This window comes from Siphateles boraxobius, unplaced genomic scaffold (assembly GCF_051911475.1).
Source record: "Siphateles boraxobius isolate OS27281-9 unplaced genomic scaffold, OSU_SipBor_1 86, whole genome shotgun sequence".
NCBI classification, from domain to species: Eukaryota; Metazoa; Chordata; class Actinopteri; order Cypriniformes; family Leuciscidae; genus Siphateles; species Siphateles boraxobius.
In genome coordinates this window covers 9,848,277-9,871,500 of record NW_027509215.1, presented here as the reverse complement: position 1 = coordinate 9,871,500, position 23,224 = coordinate 9,848,277, and the positions used below count along the sequence as shown (strand labels likewise).

The following is a 23,224-nucleotide window of genomic DNA, read 5'->3' as shown; positions in this document are numbered from 1 at the left end:
CATGTACAGAGCAGAATTTCAAAGAATATATTTTGAATTGGACTTAGCAACTGCATAATAACACCCTAGCAACCCTAGCAACTGCATAGCAACATCCTGGCAACCCCCACCATGCCCTACCAGCTGCAAAGCGATGCTCTAGTAACTGCATAGCAACACCCTGGCAACCACCCGCAATGTCCTAGCAACTGCAGAACAACACCCTGGCAACGACCCACAATGCCCTTGCAATTGCATTGCAACTCTTGAGCAACTGCATAGCAATGCCCTGGCAACCCCCCACAATGCCCTAGCAACTGCAAAACAACACCCTGGCAACCACCCACAATGCCCTTGCAACTTCATTGCAACTCTTGAGTAACTGCATAGCAATGCCATGGTTACATCTCCCAACACCCTAGCAACTGCATAGCAACACCCTGGCAACCGCCCACAATGCCCTAGCAATGTTTTTTTTTCCTTTCCTTTTTGAGCTTAAAAGCCATTTTCTTCTATAGTTTGATGGAAAAGAGCAGCCTTTGTGCTCCTTGAAATAAAGTCATACAGGTTTGGAACAACGTTAGGGGCAGTAAATGATGGCATTAGTTTTTATTTTTTGCATGAACTAACTCTTAAAAATGTTCTCAGGCTGTGAAATCCTTTTTGGAAGCACTATTTTTAGATGATATGGCAGGTTATATGAATAGTGAAATCAACCCCATGCGTTCACTCAATGCCGAGGGCCGCTGTGCACACATGCAAAATCTTCTGATCATGTTGGTCACAGTTCGTGCTGGTTTCATTAAGTTAAACATCAGTTCATTAATACCTGCTGAGTCATCGCTGGGCTTAAATAAACGCTGTACTTTTAAAACTTTTGTACCGTAGCTCCAGAATAAACATGTATTGCCCAGACTCAATCTGACAAATGCAATTTTTTTTAATTGCAGAATTTGCTCTTGGAAAAGAGTTTGAAACATTGTTGAGATCCTTTAAACCTCTAGAGGAGGCACATTTGAAAAGCAGGGGACTTCAGCAAAAGGCTCCATTGCCTGCCTTTAATCGCATTACCGTCTAGGAGAAAGTACTTAGATTGTATAGAGATCTAATTTGTGATTTTTCTTCTCTATATGGGATTGTGGGTAATTGGTGTTGTCCTGCTGGAGGGTCTTTAGTTCAAATGAAGACATGAAGGCGTTTGAGATCAGACCGACCGAGAGTGTGTGTGTGCGCGTGTGCGTGTGTGTGTGTGTGTGTGAGTGTGTGTGCATGCAGAGTATCCAGTAAATGAGTTTTGGGAATAGAAGTCGTCCCTAGGAACATTTGTCTTCTCTTTAGTTTAACACCTTTATGTTCTGTACACTGCTTACGGTGCATATATGAGCATTACTGTGGGAATAGCCTGGGAGTTTGGATCTCGATATATCAGATACAAATCATTTGGAAATTCAGCTTCCTTTATGAGCAGCTAGAGATATATTCACACATATCATATCATATCAAAGCTGTTCTTTCTTTTCAATATGCCTATTCAGATATTCATACAACAAAATATTCTGGGGGCCATGAAAGTTTAGTCAAAATGATCTAAAATGCCGGCACTGGCTGGCAACGCTTTTGTTTAGTTTTTTTAAAACACTGGCAGGGAAGGAGTTAAACTGGATGGGAAGTTTAAAAAAAAGAAAAATCATGATTACTTTAACTTAAAAATGTCCCTGTAGTTTTGTGAGAAGCCCATGTGAGTGTGTTTCAGCACCGGACAGCTCCTGAGCGACAGATCGAGTCACTATTACTCAAACTACTGCTCATTAATCTACATTTAGTTTGAAACATTGTTACTATATAGCATGAGTGTGTGTAGTATGGGACGTACTACATCCGCCATGTTGTCACTGTCATGTGACCTACAGAATCATTCCCGTAGCATCACTGTCATCCACAAATCCAAGAGTGTGTTTGTGGGAATATTAGACCCTGTTCAGACTGCAGGCAAAAGTGGCCCAAATCCCATTTCTGGGGGTCAAGTGACTTCTTCAGAAGTAGTGTGAACACTCAAATCTTGCCCAGATCAGATTTAGACCACTTCCATATGTGGTCCTGAATCAGACCCTGGTCTGATTTTTTCCAATGCAGCCGCAGTGTGAACAACCAAGGCGGATTTGATGCGACACTTGTCACAAATGATGCGCCATCGAGTTAGCCCTAGACACAGACAGTAAAATTAAAAACTTGACTATTCACATCACATTCCCACCACTCCTGGCTTTGTCTCCGCATCCACACAGTAGGGCTGGGCGATATGGCCAAAAAATCGTATCTCGGTATTTTTTGGTTAAATGGCGATATACGATATATATCTCGGTACTTTCTACGTTTTTTCTATTTGGATAAAGAAAATGTATTTGTTTAAAAAAAATTTTTATTTCACATCCTGCTCAATGATATCCAAACAATGATATTGAAGGATATGGAAACAAATAGGGAATGTAATGTAGGCTATCCAATATATTATGTGCAAAAAGGTGGTTAAAATCACATTACATTCTAACTTTGTAACATTACAAACTAAAAACAAAAATAATGCTTTTGTTTTTAAAAATGACTAAAGGCTAAACTAAAAATGAAAATAAAAACAAAAGCACAAACTAATTATATTAGCCTGCATTTGATTACCCCATTATAATGGTCACTCTCATAAAAATATACTTGTAGGTTTAAAATTCCACATATGGCAGATTTATTGTCTCCAACAACAAATATTTTAGTAATATGTATTTTAGTCAGAATTATTGCGCTACTATTATATTGTGCTCGTCTGTTTGGCGCGGCGGCGCTCATTACCGGAAGCTTGAATTTTAGCGGAGATTGATTTGCAGAAGCTCGTCCTCTCCTGACAGTGAAATGGACATATTTGTTTGATTTGTTTGAACATTTACAGATGGAGAATATACCTGTGAAATGTAAGTTAAGCACTGAGGAGAGCACCACGTCTCAAACGCATTAAACAGCGCATCTGTCAGTCACTAACAGTAGGCTATCTGTCCGAGCATCTGACAGGGCAAGCTGCTTTAAACTTTTAACTATCTTACCAGTTATTTTGAAGCGCTTAATAAGCTTGTGTCATGTTTAGGATAAATTGTACTGTTCTTTCACTGCAGGAGCTCACACGGTACTCCACTATTTTCCAGATGTGCTCGTATCAAACTACTGTATCGATATAAACGGTATTGCCTCATTCCATATCGTGGGGGAAAAAAATATCGATATATTGTACAAACTCGATATACCGCCCAGCCCTACCACACAGACCTCTGTAGGGAATTTACAGCCATAACCCCGGCAATTTAGCTCTCTTTCTCTTCATTCTTCTCCTCCTCAGCACCTGCTCATTAATGTTACGGCTGCCATTACACAAACATTTTGAAATAAAAGCGAAAACGCTTACGTCCTCCATAAACTACCCAGCTTTAGTGCAACAGTGTGCTGCGTCTGATGTCATTATTATTGTTCTCTTGTGCATGCGGGTCAGTTCGAAACCGCAAACAGTTCACACTGGAATCTGATATAGGCCACATTTTAAAAGGTAATGTGAACAGCCAAACAAAAAATCGGATCTGAGCAAAAAATCCGAATTGAGTATTAAGACTTAGTTACTTGCGTTTGTTTGTGTCCTTATAAGGCTTTTGCCTTTTTAATGTATTTTCATGAATAACCTGTCAGATCTTCATTATTAATGTTGAGTTGAGATGTGTTTAGTTGTTGTTCTTCTTGTTGAGGAGATTTAATGTTACTTTACCACGTGATCTGACTATGTGAGAAACTTGATGTTGGTATAATATAATGGTTGATTTATTCAAATGATCAAGAGTCATGAATTACTTTAGACTTCAATCAAACTTGATAATTAAGATGTTGCCATGTTGCCTGACAATAGATACAATAGTCGTGTCTTCAGAAGTACGTATTTTTCCACATCATCCTAAGAAAAGAAAAAAAGTGTTTATTATTATTATTGGTGGAGAATATACAGAGATTTCCACAAAGCTAACACTTTACTGAAAGCTTTTTGCAGATTCCTTGTTTCATCTGAATATGTTTTAATGCATTATACTTTCTAAAGGTGTGACAATGAATGGAGAAGTATTATAATGTATTAAACTGTGGTTATAATTATTTATGAGATCATACAATGCATCATAAGGTGCATTACTTAATGCATCAAAATACTTTTATAATGCACTCTTATAATGCTTTTATAATGAGTAAAAATATGAATGCTTTAAAAATACTTTTATAATGCATTATATATACACATAAGGCTTTATGTAGGGTTTAAATAAAGTGTTTTACACATACAATCAGTTTCAAGACAAATGTCATTCTGATTTTGAAAAGCATTGCAAAACTGTCTTCATTATGTGTTTAAAATTGCAGTTTAGTATCTCTGGATGTGTTTTACATGCACTGATAATGACTTCCACTAAAGTAAACCCCATTATTCTCTCTGTTTAACCGTCTGCTCGGTCCATCGGTCCACAGGAGTGTTTCCCAGCCCCCCTCTCACGTGTTAATGACAGAAACAGTCAAACAAAGGAGAGCGTCTCCGTTTCTTTGTGTTTACAGTCCGTTCTCATATCAAGCGTATGTTTGGCAGAATGTGTGTTTCAGTGACGTGTTTCTGTTACATTACAGAGATAGATGTGTGCAAACGTGCTCATTAAATTAAACAGCAGTCGTTTGGAAATATACTGTTTTTACTGAACCGAATCAGCCTGAATATATTAGGATGCATGAATGAAAGGGTTCAGATCAGAAATAAAGCATCTGTAAGTCTGTCAACAGAACATTGACACTTTTTACAATGTCTTGTTTCGCTTTTTTAGCATTTAACATTTTAATGCCAGTTATTCTTTATCCAAAATGAACAGTCAGACTTGTTCTGCTCTTTAATGTCAATTTAACGCTGGCTATTCTTAAAATTAGCAATTAAAACAAATAAAATAATCCATAATATTGTCAAATAACACTTGTTTTTAATAATACTATTTGGTAATAAACGGATATTTTAAGATATAGATACAGATATAATCCTAGTTTGTACATTTTATTTTTTTCAGCCTTTATTATATGTAATTATTTAAACATGTGTTTCTTTTTCAGCTGCAATAGAAGTGTGTGAAGATGCAGAGGTGCACCGTTATCCATATGCAAAAGACAATAGAGAATTTCCCTTATTCCTCCACGGTTAGTTTGAGTCTCCCGGTATCCCAGAGAAACCATGGCAACCAGACAGCCGGTTAACCCTCGGGTTGCCAGCCGGTTCACAGTCAGATGCTCGGCTATATTAAGCTCCATACACACAGCTATGCGTGTGTAGAGTTATTGGTGTGGATAATGCTAAGTCTTATATGAATCTGTCTGTCTCTCGGGATGCGTCGACTGATAGGCCTCTGGCTTAAGCTTCATTATTTCATGTTTCTCCTCCTTTCGAGGTGATTCTTGTCTTTGGCTTTTGTTCTCGGCTGTGCTTCAGTAATTGGCCATGGACCGGTTATAGCCACTGGCGAGACTTTCATCTGTGTGTTCCTCTGTAAAGACGCATTTTTTCTGTGATGAATTGAACCCAGCTGAGTTGAGAATTTAACACCGTGCTTAATCGATCTGCATTTTATTTTAGGCTATAGGCCTATTTATATGAATACTTATGCCGTAAGCACACAATGTCACGTACAAAAAAGCATGTATTGCATTCGCATTCCTGTGAAGTGTTTTTATTTTATGTTTTCATTCATTTAGTCTATTATTGTTATTTTACTAATGTTGTTTGTTAGTGTAATGCATTGGGCTTCATTCATAAAACACGAGCAAAATGAGTTTCTGTGTAAATCTTTCATAAATGCAGTCTTAATTTTCCACATTTAATTTAACGTGCCAATTTATGTAAGAATAGTTGTGCTTAACATTTCATCACCTCCGAAAAAATGCAGAAACGGTTCGATTTGTGCAGTTATGTTTTCTCTCTTTTTTTTGTACTGAACATATACAGATATTCGTTTTCGTCATGTTTCATGACTGATTCACATTGTTTCAAATAGAGATTGTGATTCTCACACGACTCTGCAAAGACTAAGCAAAATCATTTATTTTACTAGTGTAATTTACTAGAGGTTCTGACAAAATGTTAATTGCTGCAGTCTATTTAAAATGTTTAATTAATCTGGATGAGTTATTTAAAAAAAATCGGTTGAATGAATGATTCAATGACTCACTCATAAATCCTTCACTTGTTTCATTACTGGATGAATCAGCATTTTTCAACGAATCTTTTGAATGAATGATTCAATGACAAATACATGTTTAACAGTCACGTGTCGCCACCTACTGGTGTAACAATATAACGATACAATCTTTATTTGAAGTGTCTAATTACTTTCAAATGGTTGTTTGCTCTATTTTGATCACTTCCATAGACATCAGTGTTTATATACCAACTTTATCCCAGTACTTCTGTCATCATTTGAATTATTATAACAGAAATAATGTTTAATAGACAAAAAAAAGGTTTAATAAGTCAAATCGATGGCATTTAGGAAGCGTGGGTGTTTGAAACAAGATCACGATCTCTTAACGATTAATAATGGAGCTCTAGTGTATTATTATTATTATTATACAGCAGATTTTCTGCATGTTTAGCTGACTCTTGCAGACCCCTGGAGATGTTTCATATACTTTAAGTCTGAGTAGTGTTGTAAACCCGTTTGATTTACACCATGAGCATCTCTGCGTTTGTTTATCTGCTGAGAACGATTTACGAGTCTCTTCAAGCAGGAACAAATGCAGTCGTTCATCATCATCTTCAAACCTGTGTGTTTTACATGTGTCAGGTGTTCAGGGTCACATGACGTTTGATAATTGAGAGGATGAGTCAGTATTGAATCCATTAATGCATTGACGTTTTACAAGTGTATCTATTTAGAGAGCAGTGTTATTTTGGCATTGTTCGTATAGCCAATACTATTATTGTCAGGGTTTCTACGTTTTGTGTTTTTCCCAGTGCGTCTAATTATTGATTTCATTCATCTGTTCTGTCAATTATGTCATTAGTTCTCCTGATTATTTAAACCCTGTGTTCTCCCTCGTTCTCTGTCCGTTTTCATTCATGTCGATGCTGTTTCTCCTGCGTGTTCTCCACATTATTCAGTCTATTCATCGTCTTTGTGAGCTTTGATACCACGTTACGTGACAATTGTAGTGTTTATTAATATTTAAAGTTAAGTTTTATTTTATATTTCCAGTTTTCATTTAAATTTTAGTTAAAGTTTTGATAGTTTTGTTATGTACTTTACTAGTTTTAGTACCTCAGCTTAAACTCACTTAGTTGCCAAAAAGCAACATTTCTAATTTCCAATTGTTTTTTTAAGTTTATGCAAGGGATGCATGATATATCGGCCATCATATCTATATCGGCCGATATCATCCCGATTTAGGGATTACGCGTATTGAGCATAGTTTTACTCATTCCTGCAGATTCTGTGCGCAAACACCCACATTTATGTGTAGAAGTATATCGGCTATATAAAACAGTATAATGGATCCGTGCGTCAGGTCTTAAAGGGACAGCAGCCTAATATAACAGCTGCCAAATTATGAGATAATATTAAAAATATCTATATGACAGATTTTCGATGTTGGTATCGATGTCAAAATTGTGGCCAGGGAAATACTGAGTGGCTCATAACTTTGGAAAACCACTAGCCACAGTGAATGTTAAGCCCTGGTGATATGTGTGAGATGTGTGGTTTGTCTTTCTCACGGGTGGTTTTGTCTCCCACAGACTTTCCTGCATGTAAATGTCAGTGCTCCTCCAGAACCAGATTAGATTTTAACTGGTTTGATTTGGAGAGACACTTCATTCGGATGTGTGTGGGCATGTGAGATCAGAAACACTTTCTCTCTGTCTGTCTGAGTGAGACAACTGCAAACAGAGGCTGTTTGTGATAAACAGATGGAATGGGAAATGCATGCGTGTTAGCATATGTGTTAGTGCGTCGTCTAAAGGTCTATATGAAAATGTAGTTTGACTCTGGAGAGTTCGATGGCATTTTGACTCTGAAACCTCCTGAGTTGTGTTGTGTTAGAGGTTATTTGTTGTTGTAATATCTCCGTCCCTCTTTCAGTCTGCAGAGGCATTCGAGTGCAGAGAAATGCTCATTATCTGTCATTATCTCTCATTATCTTCTCTCAGATGTGCTGATGAGCTGCACAAGTCCATTAGAATTACACAGAGGCTGAAAACATCAGAGCGAAAGTCTTTGAGCACATCAGTGAATCTGTGCTCGTCACGGCTGCGCTCACAGTGATGTGCATTACTTAGTGACCGATATGAGGCCATCTACTGTATAGGCAGCGCAAATAGCATTAGCATGTTGCTATGCTGAGTATGTAATAATCTAATATGCAAAAAATGCAACATGCAATATTTTTGTTTACTATGTATTTTGTTTATTTTTATGCATATTTACATCTATGCATTAATTATGTATACTAAATATGCAATATTCTAAAATGCATAAAAATACACCATAAAGAATTATTGTGTAAATAAATTCCCTTTTATAGAGACTGAAGCACTTATTTTAATAATATGTTTATGCTATCATAGTAATTATGTTTTCAGTTTTCATTTTAATATTAGTTTAAGTCATTTTGTAATGTATTTTTTTTAAACATATTTTAACAAGTTTTTAAAAAATATTTTTATTAAGCTTTCATTTATTTATATTTCAGTTTTACTCATTTTAGTACTTCAACTTAAAATCATTTTATTTCATTTATTTGCCAAAGCAACATTTCTGATTTTCATTTAGGGTCTAATATTTATATTTTAATTTAGTTCAGCTTTATTTATATATATTTTTAATTTTTTATATATATTTTATTTTTATATTAAGGAAAAATATTTTTTTATTTCAGTTTTTGTTTATAATTATAACTCTGGATTGAACTATTTTTATTGATACTTTTGAATGAATTGAATTAAATATAAGAAGGATATTAAAGAGGTGAAGCACCAAACAGTTACAAAGTGTGCTTTAGTGAATAAATAAAATTAATACGTAAATTAAAAACATCGAAATAGGCAAAATAGTTTCAGTAATTTTTTTTAGAGTTTATAGAGTGGTTTCATTTGGTCTGAATTTTAGATTTTAGATTTCATGATTAACTAGTGATTCTGGATAAATTCAGAATCACAATTTCTTTTTGTTTCAAACAGATCGCGATTCTCAGATGATTCTCAACAAACTAAACAAAATAAAATGTAATTTACTAGAGGTTCTAACAAAATGTAAATTGCTCCGTTCTATTTAACATTTTTAATGAATCTGAATGAATTGTTTAAAAAATCAGGTTGAATAAATGATTCAATGACTCTTATAAATCCTTCACTTGTTTTATTACTGGATGAATCAGCGTTTTTGAACGAATCTCTTGAATGATTCAATGACAAACACATTTTTAACACTCACTTGTCGCCACCTACTGGTGTAACGATGTAATTAATCGTTATTTGAAGGTGATTTACTCTATTTTGATGCTTCCGTAGAGATCAGTGTTTATTATCCGAACTATATACTTTTATCTCAGTACTTCTGTGATTTTTTTTAAATTTGTAACATAATGTTATTGAAATATTGAAATAATGATATTGTGTGGTTGAAAAGACTGTTTCATAATGGTTTGATTGTCAAAGGTTTAATAGACACAGACGAATCATTGTCATTTAGGAATAAGATCATGTGCATGTTTGAATCGAGATCATGATCTTTGAGCGATTAATCATCCAGCTTTATGATTTACTCTGCTGATTTCATAACTCGAGTCCTCACATCTGTCCTCATTCCTTCAGACATTCGACACTGAGTCTCGACTCACGAAAACCAGCCAAACATCAACAGCAAGAAGCAGCAGCAACAGCCAATTACTGCAGCCGACACACACACACACACACACACACCAGCCGCAGACGCCTGACCGCATCATTGTCAGCCGCGTCTCACTTTGATGAAGTCACGCGGGGAGGGAGCCGCTGGCGCTGGGTTTGAGCTGTGGGTGTTTTGGATGTAGAAGCGGAGGACTGGAAAACAGAACCTGATTTAATCAGAAAATGCCAAGTGGAATTAAGAGCCACTGAATCCTTCACAAATATTAGAAATGCAAAGCCTTTGGGTTTAAATTCACTTGACAAAGACGCTCAGGCTTTGGCTGATGAGGGTTTAACTAGTCTGAGCATTGGATTGTGTTAAAGCAGTGTTTGATTCATGATGGTGAGGGACTTGAGAAACTGTCAGTCGTGTCCGACCTCAAACTCAAACTAACTAAAGGCCTTTTTCATTTTCAGCTTTGAAGAAGACCTATTATGCCCTTTTATAAAGTCACACACAGTTTTCAGGCTCTACTGGAACAGGTTTTCCTGCTTGAATGTTGATTATTTTCCTCATATTCTCCATTGTTGCGGCTCCTCTCTTCCCAGTCTGTCAGTAACGCTCATAGACAGTAAAAGAAATGGACACAGCGACCCCCTCGATTTCATCAGAGAAAAGTGAAGCCCATTAGAAGCACTCACTTCCTGATGGCTGAGCGACTGCGCAGGCTCAAACTGAGCTTGACGGCGTAGATGTGACGTGAGCCTGTCTGACAGTTGTAAATGTTCTAGTAGCTGTGCCACATACAGAATTATTTCCAGTTCCTCAAAATCGTTGTTGAAATATTTTGTCCCGTTGCTTTTGTGGACTCTATATTTATGGGCTTCTCCCTTGACTTTATGCCTCTATGTCCCCTGATTGCCTCATAGACAGTAAAAGATTGCCTGCGAGCTTCTCCTCCTGTCTATACGGTAATTTCTCTACTGTGCGACAGATAGTCGCGTGGTTATGACGCAATCGTTAGCCTATTTCTACAAAAACGGCTTCTAGGGGGCCATAACATAAAATACAAAGTAATGGAGCCTTTTATACATTGTCGTGTTTCTTTAGAAATAAACAATGGATCAATTAAGTCTTTGGGCGCCTCAGATGTAAAGTTATTCGCTGTCGAAGTGATGCCAAAATGAATGGGAGTGAATGTAATGCTAACAGCAGGTGAAGGTCTGCTACAATGGCGGCTCCCGCGAGGCTTCAACTTCCGGCTGATGGATTAACCCCTTGGTAACGCTTTGTTTACTTCCTGTCTCTATGAAGCCCCTCCTCCTGAAAAGCACACTGTGCTCTGATTGGTCGGCTGTAGCAGTGTGTTGTGATTGGTCAGGCGCTTCGAGTGTGTTTGGGAAATGTCCCGCCCCTTTTCATATCCGCCAGTTTCAACACACTACTAACTAGCTCGACCAGGCCCCGCCCCTTTATTCTGCGTATCAATTATTATTATAATGAGGAATATAGTGACGTGTTTGTTCCCGGGAGAAACTCAAGACTATAATGGAGGCGTTTCAGGAGTTCAGAAACACTGACACTGATATAGAGAAGAACTCAGAGCTCAAACTGCAACATCACACGCTAAACAAAGATGAACAAGGAAAAAAGCATAATAGGACCTCTTTAACTCGCATTTGCATGTTTTAAAACTTCTTACATCAACACACCACTTGTCGGATTTACTTTGCAGGAGTCTTTTTGTAGAATTTGCATTGCACTGTAAAAAAATCTTTTTTAAGATGTAAATAAAACAAAGATTAATAGGGGTCGTTTTACAAGAATCTCCCTATCAGTATTTCTACTTCAAAATTTCACATTTAACTCAGTGTTACTTGACATTTCTTTGTAATTAATTGTGAAATTTCTGAGAGAAAAGTTTTCAAAGTAAATCCTACATCAATGTAGGATATTTTTTTTAATATATATTCATCGTTTCATCAAAGTATTTATGTGGATGAATTTCATATAGCTTTCCACAGTTTTCTAGATTATGAAGGTTGCAATATAAATGTTAAAACTAAAAGTCACTGTGATTTTTGTTTGTTATACTCTATTTAAAATGTCACATTATATATTGATTTCATTCACTCGGACTCATTTTTAAAGTTCCTTTCCATTCTTCTTCATGAGATGCAGATGAAGACGGCTCAAAAAACAAAACAATACACGCTCATTGCATTTATAATCACATAAAGTGACTCAACTGACATTTCAGACTAAATATAACTGATATCTTTGTAAGTCTGACATATAACTTGGTTAGCAAGCTGTCACTCAGATGCTTTTATCTTTTTTTTTTGCTTAGATGTTGCTTTATTACAGCTCAGGTATCTTAAAATCCCACAGTAGAAATAAAAAGAGAAATAACGCACTCACACACTCTCTCATATATACATAGACACACACACACTCGAAATCACACACTAATACACGGAAACACACACACTCGCAATCACACACGCATACACACTCACACAAGCAAACACACACACACACACACACACACACACACACACACACACACACACACAAACAATGTGTGTACCAGCGCTATAGTAACATATGTCAGTGACGATTAGCTGTGAAAAACGCAGTTAAAATCTTTGGGGGGAATAAGATTTTTATAACGCTTTTGTCTCTTCTGATCACCAAGGCTGCATTTCTTTGATCAAAAATACGGTAGAAAAAAGTAATATTGTGAAATATTATTACAATTTAAAAGAACTGTTTTCTATGTGAATATATAGTAGAGTGTAATTTATTCCTGTGATCAAAGCTGAATTTTCAGCATCATTACTCCAGTCTTCAGTGTCACATGATCCTTCAGAAATCACTATAATATGATGATTTCTCAAGAAACATTTATTATCGTTGTTGAAAACGATTGTGCTATTTCATATTTTTGTGATACAGTACTTTTTTGTTCATGATTCTTTGATGAAAAGAACGTTCAAAAGAACAGCATTTATTTCAAATAGAATCTTTTGTAACATTATAAATGTATTTACAGTAACTTTTGATCAATTTAATGTGTCCTTAATGAATTCAAGTTTTAATTTCTTTTTAAAAACAATGAATGGTAGTATATTATTCTATATATATTAGTGCCGGGCAATGATTAATCGCGATTAATTTCATCCAAAATAAAAGTTTGTGTTTACATAATATATGTGTGTGTGCAGTGTATAATTATTTTGTATAGGCTATATAAATACACACACATGCATGTATTTATTTAAGAAACAATTGCATGTAAATAAATACTGTATATATACTGTATATATAAATATTTTATATATAAATAACACATTTTTATTAAACATATACAGGACATGCATGTGTGTGTGTGTATATATATATATATATATATATATATATATATATATATATATATACAAAATGATTATACACAGTACACACACATATATTATGTAAACACAAACTTTCATTTTGGATGCGATTAATTGTGATTAATCGTTGCCCAGCACTAATATATATATATATATATATATATATATATATATATATATATATATATATATATAGGTTGTATTTAGTGTAAATGTGTGACTTTAGTTTTAAAGCTGTTCCCTCATTGTTTTCATACCAGATAAATATATATGTTATATAGATTTTTCCATCTACTCATAGTGGAAATCCAGTGTTTAGTTCTTCTTTGCCGTATCAACCTTGTAAACACGGGTTTATTTCCAGTCAGGCTGATAAGAAACCCGTGTGCTCGCTGTATTAGTGCATGAAACGGTCAGTAAACAAACAGACTACAGGCCACTTTCCCGCTTTGATACGTCCCATAAACACACAGTTGTGCTCGCCGTTTGCTTATCAGAAATGCTGTCGTTCCAGTATCATTATTGGACAAGGCAACCTTCATTTATAAAGCGATTTTAAAAATATAGATTGTTTCAAAGCAGCTTTACAGTGATAATAAGAAATTAAAGTAACAGAGATTGTTTTGGCTTTACAGCAGCTCTAGAATAAAGTTAAAGTTATTCTTTTATTGGTTAAAGTCTCGCTCTTGAATCGCCTCTGTGTCTCTAGTTACCGCTGTAAATAGCAGCTAACCGATGCGAGGTAAATCACCTCAGACAAAAACGCTGCTGAATCTTTCAGGAATTGTAATGCTAAACGGCTTGCAGCGAGTCTGAGTTTACAGTCAAAGGAATAGATGTTCACTCGCTCAGAAACTCATCTGACGTTTCAATGTTCAAGCTGAGCCGGTGCACGACCTTCCCATGCCTGTAAATAAGTCTTCAATCCCTCTTTTATTTGCGTCTTTCACTCTATCTGGTTGTGTTTGGATGTTAAATGCTGGGTGGATTCTGTAGGCATAAGCTGGCACATATTCTCGCCCTCTCTCTCTCCATGTTTCCCTGTGGAGGTGCTGGTAGCAGAGTGTGTGTGTGTGTGTGTGAGCTGTTGGCAGAGTGTGTGTGTGTGTGTGAGCTGTTGGCAGAGTGTCGGGATGCTGGTACCAGCTGGGAGAGATCAGGGAGCGAGTCCTCGCCGCATGCGACCACTTCACACTGACACCAGATTCACACACACTCGTGAACCTGCTGAGGCCTCCTCATGCTCAGTTGTTACAACTCCATGATGTTGAGTTGAGTGAGCCAGACAGCTTTCCTTAGCTAATTCGTTGGTTTGGGTGTTTTGGGTGGTCGCTAGGGTGTTGCTTAGCAGATGTTCTGGGTGGTCGCTAGGGTGTTGCTTAGCAGATGTTCTGGGTGGTCGCTAGGGTGTTGCTTAGCAGATGTTCTGGGTGGTCGCTAGGGTGTTGCTTAGCAGATGTTCTGGGTGGTCGCTAGGGTGTTGCTTTGCAGGTGTTCTGGGTGGTAACTAGGGTTGTTGATTAGTGGCTACAAGAAGGATCTGGGTGGTCATTAGGTTATTGCTAGGTGGTTGTTATGGGGTTCTGGTTGGTCGCTAGGGTGTTTATTAACAGTTACTAGGGGGTTCTCGGTGGTCGCTAGGGTGTTGATTAGCAGTTTCTAGGGTGTTCTGGGTGGTCGATTGGGTGTTGCTGAGATACTAGGGGGTTCAGGGTAGTTAGGGTATTGTTAGGTGGTTATGCTGTTGCTAGGATGTTGCTAAGCATTTACTATGGTGTTTTAGGTGGTGACTAGGACATTGCTAGGAGGTTGTTAGGGAGTTTTAGATGTTTTCTGGTAGGGAGTTGATTAGTTACTAGGGCATTCTGCGTGGTTACTAGGGCATTGCTAGGGGATTGTTAGGAGGTTCTAGGTGGTCACTAGGGTGTTGCTAGGTGGTTGTTAGGGGGTTCTGGTTGGTTGCTAGGGTGTTTATTAACAGTTACTAGAGGGTTCTTGGTGGTCATTAGGGTGTTGCTAGGTGGTTGTTAGGGGGTTCTGGTTGGTCGCTAGGGTGTTGATTAGCAGTTACTAGGATGTTCTGGGTGGTTGCTAGGGTGTTGCTGAGATACTAGGGGGTTAAGGATAGTTACTAGGGTATTGATAGATGGTTGAAAGAGGGTTCTGGGTGGTAGTTAGGGTGTTGCTGAGTTACTAGGTTGTACTGGATAGTTACAAGGGTATTGTTAGGTGGTTATGCTGTTTCTAGAATGTTGATTAGCAGTTACTATGGTATTTTAGGTGGTGACTAGGACATTGCTGGTGGTTGTTAGGGAGTTTTAGATGTTTTCTAGGGAGTTGCTTAGGGCATTGCTAGGTAGTTGTTATTGGGGTTCTGGGTGGTCCCTAGGGTGTTGCTAAGCAGTTACTGGTGGTTCTGGGTGGTCATTAGGGTGTTGCTAAGTGGTTGCCAGTGGTTCTGGGTGGTAGCTATGGTGTTGCTAAGTTACTTGGTAGTTCTGAATATTTACTAGGGTATTGTTAGGTGATTGCTAGGGGTTCTGGCTGGTATCTAGGGTGTTGTTACTAAGTTACTAGGTGGTACTGGATAGTTTGTATGGTATTTTTAGGCGGTTAAGCTGTTGCTAGGATGTTGCTTAGAAGTCACTATAGTGTTCTGGGGGCTACTAGAACATTCCTAGTTGGTTGTTATGGAGTTTTAGATGTTTGCTAGGGAGTTGCTTACTTACTATGGAATTCTGGGTGGTTAATAAGGCATTGCTAGGGGGGGGTCAGGGAGGGGTCACTAGGGCGTTGCTAAGTTAACTGGGGTTATGGATGGGTACCTGGGATTTGTTATGGGATTTATAGGGGGCTCTGGTTGGTTGCTAGGGTACTAGGGTGTTCTTGGTTTATTAGTGTATTACTAAGGGGTTATTGAGGGTTCTAATGTGTTGATTAGCAGTTACTTCTGGTGGTTACTAGTGCATTGCTAGGGGATTGTTAAGGGTTCTGTGTGATCTCTAGGGTGTTGCTAAGCAGTTACTAAGGGTTCTGGGTCATTAGGGCATTTGCTGGGTGGTGCTAGGGAGATGTTAGCTGATTATTTGGGTGTTTTGAGTGGTTGTTAAGGTGTTGCTAAGCATTTACTGTGGTGTTCTTTGCCGCTACTAGTTTGTGCTGTTGTGTGAGAGATGATTATTAATGTTTGTATCCGTGTTTCATTACACTTAAAAGAGACGGACTACAGAGCAATTATACAGAAGCCAGACATTTCCTGTCTGAGCAGGATTAGAGACGGCGTGAAGGATACTAAAAGACAGACCACCCACAGAGAGAGAGAGAGAGAGAGAGAGAGAGAGAGAGAGAGAGGAGAAGTTCAGTAAAACAATGAAAGGATGAAGCGGCTTATTACTATTCGGAGAGTGTTTTGTTGGTGTGTCTGACGGTTGGCTAGTGCTGGATTACAAAAAAAAAAGTTCCTTACCAGCACTCTGCCACGGCATTAATATTCATATTCTCATCTCCTTTATAAAGGACACACAGTCTGTCTAATAAACCTCTGTTTGTCATTTCCAATCCGCATGCTGTGTGTGTGTGATGACTTCACTGATTGTTGTGTTTCTTTTGTGTATATTTTTCAAATATTAGTGCATTATGTTTTTTTTCTGTGCATGTGCGTGAAGGATAGGTCAGGGTTTGTTTGATTGTCAGCACATTTAGTGTATTTAAGTATCGTTATTTGTGTTAGAAGAAGGGTGGAGAACCATTTTAAAGGACAAAATCAAACATTTCATGTTAACCATAGTCCAAATTTATGTTTCTAATACAATGCACTGGTAAGGGCTGCGTCCGAAATAGCATACCTTTTTGAGTAGGTACTTATTTTAAAGAAGTGCTTCCTTAACGAACACTAAAAAAGTATGTTCTTTATAGTATGAATGTGTGTAGTAAGAATATAATCCGGATGTACTACATCTGTCATAATGTCATTATCATGTGACCTACCAGCGTCAGTTCTCTGTCATTCATAAATCCTCTCCCGTGGCCTCATGGGATAGTAAAGGTATAGTAAAGGATATATCCACCGAATGCACACTTCAGAAACACTTCCGGAAATAGTAGGTACTATTTGCTTAAACTTTTATGAGCACTGTCAATTCAGGCATTTTTCGGTTTCGGATTCAGACAAGGTTTTATGGCATGATAATCTGCCCAGATGCTGTACTAATGTTTTAGTACACACTCAAAGGAGTTTACTTTCCCATTGTCAGTGAAGTACATGCTTTTAGTGCGTAGTTTAGCTGTGGGAATTGAGACGCAGCCAGTGTTGTTTTTATGATTCTCATTGTTCTCTTCTCTGTGTTTGTTTTCTCTATGTCTCAGGATGTTGCGTGTGAGTGCTGGTGGGCTGCAGGCTCTGTCGGTTCTGCTGGTGTTTTCAGCCGGCTGTGGTGAGTTCTGGTTCACTCTTTCTCTCTCAAAAACATTCAAGACAAAATAGGGCCACACACAAGTAATGGGCCGCTCACACAGAACATGTTCTCGTATTCAAAAACAACATGACGTCAACAGATGCACAAGTCATAAACCTGTAAGACTTTATTTTTTTCTAGGGATGCACCGATATGAAAATTTTGTCCGATACCGATAATCGATAATTATTTATATTTGAAAGCTGATAACCGATATATCGTCTGATAAATCTAAATCCAAATTTTTATATATATTTTATATTATATTATATAATATTTATATAATTTATATAAAAATTAACATATATCGGCTGATACCGATAACCGATAATTCTTTATATTTGAATGCCAATAATTAATATATTGTCTGATAAATCTAAATCCAAATTTTAGATATAATTTATATTAGATAATATTTATACAATTCATATAAACATTAACATATCGGCTGATAACGATATCGGGACCGTTATATTGTGCATCCCTACTTTTTTCAGCACAACATAAAAATATATTTTGAAAAATGTTGTGTTTTTGTTCATGCAATGAAAGTCATTGGGGTCCAATGTTGTTTGGACTTTTTTTTATACGTTGCGAAGAAGAAAGTCACACAGGTTTGGAACGACAGGAAGTGTTAATGATGACAGAACGATCATTTTGGCTAAAATATCTCTTGAAGACCCCGTTATCCACTGAGATTAACATTGAGTGTTCAACACTGAATAGAGGTGTTTTAAAACTTTTTATGATCTGATCATTTAAACCACGATCTAGTGTTACTTTTGTGCAGTCTTAGTCTCAGTCCTGAGTCAAATGCCCTTGTTAGTTTTGTCATATCTTGTCAACCTTGTCCTGAGTTTTAGTTGATTGTTGTGGTCAATAAAAACTTATCATTTTAGTCATACTAAACTGTTGGTAACACTTTATTATGGGGAACACATATTCACTAATAAGTATGACTTCCACCTGTAGTCAATAATTTTATCCCTTAAAACTCATCTTTGATCACCAAAATTACACATTTAAATGTTTTTTCCTTTCAAGATATTTTAAGGTTTTTTTTTTGAAATATCTTGAATGTAATCGACACCCTTGCCTCATTTAGTATACACGGTTGTATGAATATGCAAATGAGCCCCGCCTCCAATCACTCAGCACATAGATCCACTCATTGACGATCACACGTTGATCTGATTGGTTACAAGGTAGTTTGTGACGTCAGAAACACCAGCGATTTCAAACCGTGTTTTTGAGACTGTCTTTGGTTCACTGCAGTTTTAAGCAGAAAATACTCAGCAATGCTGTCGACTTATGAATTTACACATGTTTTGTCTTATAAAAAGCATATTAAAAACACCACATAGACATATAAACAACATTAAAAGCTGGATTTTCACCACAGGGGGACTTTAAATTCATGCGAATGTGATGCCTACAAATATACATATATATATAAACATTTGTTACGTGTTCTCAGGCCATATATTTATATAAATATATGGCCTGAGCACACGTAACGTGTGTGTGTGTGTGTGTGTGTGTGTGTGTGTGTGTGTGTGTGTGTGTGTGTGTGTGTGTGTGTGTGTGTGTGTGTGTGTGTGTGTGTGTGTGACTGTGAGCGTGAGCGAACACAAAATGCTTCTTAGGCCAAATGTTTTCACTGGCTGCTTCAGTTTCACTGGCTCTTTAGCGATGGGTGGCCGTTCTAAAGGATGATGGGAAATCACTCCCTCCTGCCAGGACGATTTACGACCCGGTACATTCAGACCGGCTCTCTTTAGATCAGACCTCAGGATATATGAGAAGAGCTTGCTGCTATTTACTGAGAGTGTTAGGCTGTGAGTTAAATGTAAAAACTGCTGACTTAAAGCGATAAACCTTTGCCATAAAATGAACACGCGAATAACCTTCCAAAATAAGTTTAAAAATGCACAGAAAAGGCAAATATTGTGAAGTTTTTATTGGTGCTTCTTTGCAGCTGAAATAAAAAATGAAAATTTTCCCATAATTTACTCACCCTCAAGCCGTATACTAGGTGTATGACTTTCTCCTTGCAACTAAACACAATCAGAATTATATTAAATATTAATATAATATTTAATATCATATAATATCTGTTACCGGCTGCCAGTGATTATAGTTTCTAAAGTTAAAAATATGGAAATTTTTCTTACAAAAACGCATGGCTTTGCTTCAGAAGGCCTTTATTAACCTTTTATGGATTACTTTTATGATGGATGCATGCACTTTTTGGGCTTCCAAAACTCAGGTACCATTCACTCCCATTATAAAGCTTGGATATTATTTAATATAACTCAGATTGTGTTCGGCTGAAAGAAGAATGTCTTATACATCTAGAATGGTTTGAGAGTAAGTAAATCATGGGATAATTTTGATTATTGTGTGAACTATCCCTTTAATCAGCCTTTCCTAGTTCATCCTGCATTCTATATACTATTATTGTATTTATCAATATTTGTAATTACCTTTTTTATATTTTTTATAGGGGTGTAACGATACACAAAACTGACGGTTCGGTTTTCCCACGGTTTTGACGTCTCGGTTCGGTTTAGAAAGCTAAAAAAAAATTTAAACAGTGGTTTAATGAAAAAATGGTGTCTTTGTCTTTAAATTAATTCAATTACAATTAAACGTTTTGCAAGGATTAAAAATCTGCTAATGCTGTAAACTATATAGGGAGCCGCACATTACTATAACATTAAAGGTTAACAACAGAGCCTAAATTCAGATGCTATTTATTTGTTTAGATATAATAATCCACACTCAACACATTGTATAAAAACATGTAAACTGAACATAAGGCAGTTTTTGCATTAACTTTACTCTAATTTGTTATTGAAATATAATAATTTACACAGTTGCTGTCATTTTCATGGAAGATATTTCAAACGTAGCCTACATTAAATAATCAAGATGTAATTAACAGGTTAGGTAAAATATAATATATAGGATAATATAGTGCATTTATTTAGTGCAGGAGTTCATTTCTCTAGGAACCAACAAGTTGTGGACACTGAATCGCTAGCCTGCTGAGGTAAATATAATGCTAGTGACAATCTACGCAGTTTTATTGACGTCTTTCCGCTGCTGAAACACTGATTGAGCGATTACACGAGTTATGATGCCTTTCAGTAAGTATACTGTATTTTTCAACATACCTTCAGGAGTCCATTGATGTTTATTCTGTAACTGAGGAAGAGATGATCGCGTTTACTCGCGCTGCCACTTGAAATGAGGAGCTAGTACAGCGATCTGTCACGCCACATCAAAGAGCGCCAAAACGGCATTTATTGTTTGATTTTTGTGATCAAATAGTCAGAATTTGAAGATTACACCTTGCATATTATCGAAAGTAACAAAACACGGAGCTTGCTATTTGGTGTTAATGGTGGTTAGGCTACAAAACTGAATTCGTTGTGTAAACCAGGGGTTTTCAAACTTTTTGTGTGTGTGGACCACTATTTGTAATCAAGAATTTTCACGGACCACCTCATAGCCTAATACACATGATAAAATATATCTACACACAGTCCTTCCTGAATTAATCCGCACCTCTAAATAGGCTTACTAACATTAAAACTATAACTGGTCATCACATCAGTACTACAACAGCTTGTTAAAAGAAAGTTTACTGCACACAACGGCTGCCACAGATTTAATTTATTTATTTACTCAAGCGCCCGAGGGCATAATCAAGTTCATTTCAGGGATGCAAACATGTATGGTCAAAAAAGAGAGAGGTAATCGAAGCCCTCGCCCCGCGGCAAATATCCAGATACTTACATTGCCGCCAACCCCTGCCACCCCTATAGGCACATAGTAAAATGAAATTCAAATAAAGTTTTAACAAAAAAGGTTTTATAAAAAGATAAACCTCACATATTTCAGCCTTTAAATCATTTTTCACAAAAAAAGGTTTTATAAAAAGATAAACCTCACATATTTCAGCCTTTAAATCATTTTTATAAAAAGAATGAGTCAAAAAACATGACATTTACATCGATGCACATTAGATATCTTTTATTATTAGCTAATAGTAAAATTCGGTCCGATTTTCCCGTGCCGTCTGTCGTTGCTATGCGCGCTCTCCACAACTTAGTTGTGCTTAGTAGCTAATAGATTTCCACCACCGAAAAACGCTTGCTGTAGCTCTGCTACAAGATTAATTTACGGAGAAGAGAAAAAAACCCGTAGTGTTTGGGTGCACGTGCATTCTTACATTCTTCATTGACTGAGCTTTCAATGTTTACGGAAAGGATGAAGCTGATTTGTTTGTTTTTGTCACATGAACTGCGGTGCGTTTGCGGCATTATGAAAAGTTGAGGTGTTTTCATCTCGCTGCGCCGCGCGCCTACATGAAATAATGAACTTGAGAGCGCAAAAGACACGATATGTGAACGGTCCCTTGACGAGCTACCTCCAATCGAGCGACGTGTTGGAGACCCCAGTAAAAGATACGCAGCAGGAAGAAACACTAGCGTTTCACGCTTGCGCGCATACTGCTGTTTTGGCTTGAAGTGTTCTGATTTGCTTATTTCCTATTTACTTGTTTGGTGGAGGCAATCCAGAATTACTGTTGGTGAAATTATAATCAGACAAATATTTTATATAATGGCAAAATATTTGCCTCTGCCGCTTTCCTCTTCAGAGAACCTGTTGCTATCCACCGATCCATGTTGTGGTTCTAACGGCACTGAACTTGAACGTCACGGCCGAGCACCACTAGCCTATTTTAGTAATCCCGCAATAACCTGACAATTTAATTTAAATTTTATATCAATATAGGCCTACATATTCTTTTTACTTAAGGTAAAAAATATTATTTTACATTTTATTTTGCCTTTCCACGGACCACCTGCAGTACCCTCACGGACCACTAGTGGTCCGCGGACCACAGTTTGGGAACAACTGGTGTAAACATTACAGGTCAAATGAGCCGGGCTGGGCGGGGCCGGGGTAGCAGGGGGCGGGGCGTGTTCGGTACGCCATGAGAGTATCGCGATTCGAAACGTGGGTTCTGTATCGCGGTTCTTCGTTTCGGTTTCTAATATCGTTACACCCCTAATTGTTTTGTCTAATTTTTTGTAATTTTGTTATAGCATTTGCTTTTGTCATTTTAATTATTATTTTTTTAATATTTTTTTTTAACTTTAATACTATTATATTGTTTATTCATATTTGGATATACCTTTTATTTTTATATTTTCAGTTTACATTTTAATTTTAGTCATTTTGTTACATGCTTTGGATATATTTCTGTTTAACTTTAATACTATTATAGTACTTTTAATTTTAGTTTAAGTTTTAGTCATTTTTATGTGCATTTGTAAATTTTATTTATTTTATTTTTATTTAGCTTTAATTTATATTTATTTCAGTTTTAGTCACTTTTTTAATGTATATTTTAATATGTTTACTTCAGTTATTTGCCATTTATATTTAGCTTTAATGC

General features: G+C 36.8%; 1 protein-coding gene across 1 annotated transcript in view; it reads left to right on the top strand.

Moving 5' to 3' along the window:
• ncana (neurocan a) overlaps positions 1-23,224 on the top strand; it is an 86,715-nt gene that overhangs the window by 4,540 nt on the left and 58,951 nt on the right. The window contains exon 2 of the mRNA XM_077222114.1: positions 17,663-17,730. Coding sequence (XP_077078229.1) covers positions 17,664-17,730 — 67 coding nt within the window. The 5' untranslated portion in view covers position 17,663. The remainder of the gene's footprint in view (positions 1-17,662; positions 17,731-23,224) is intronic.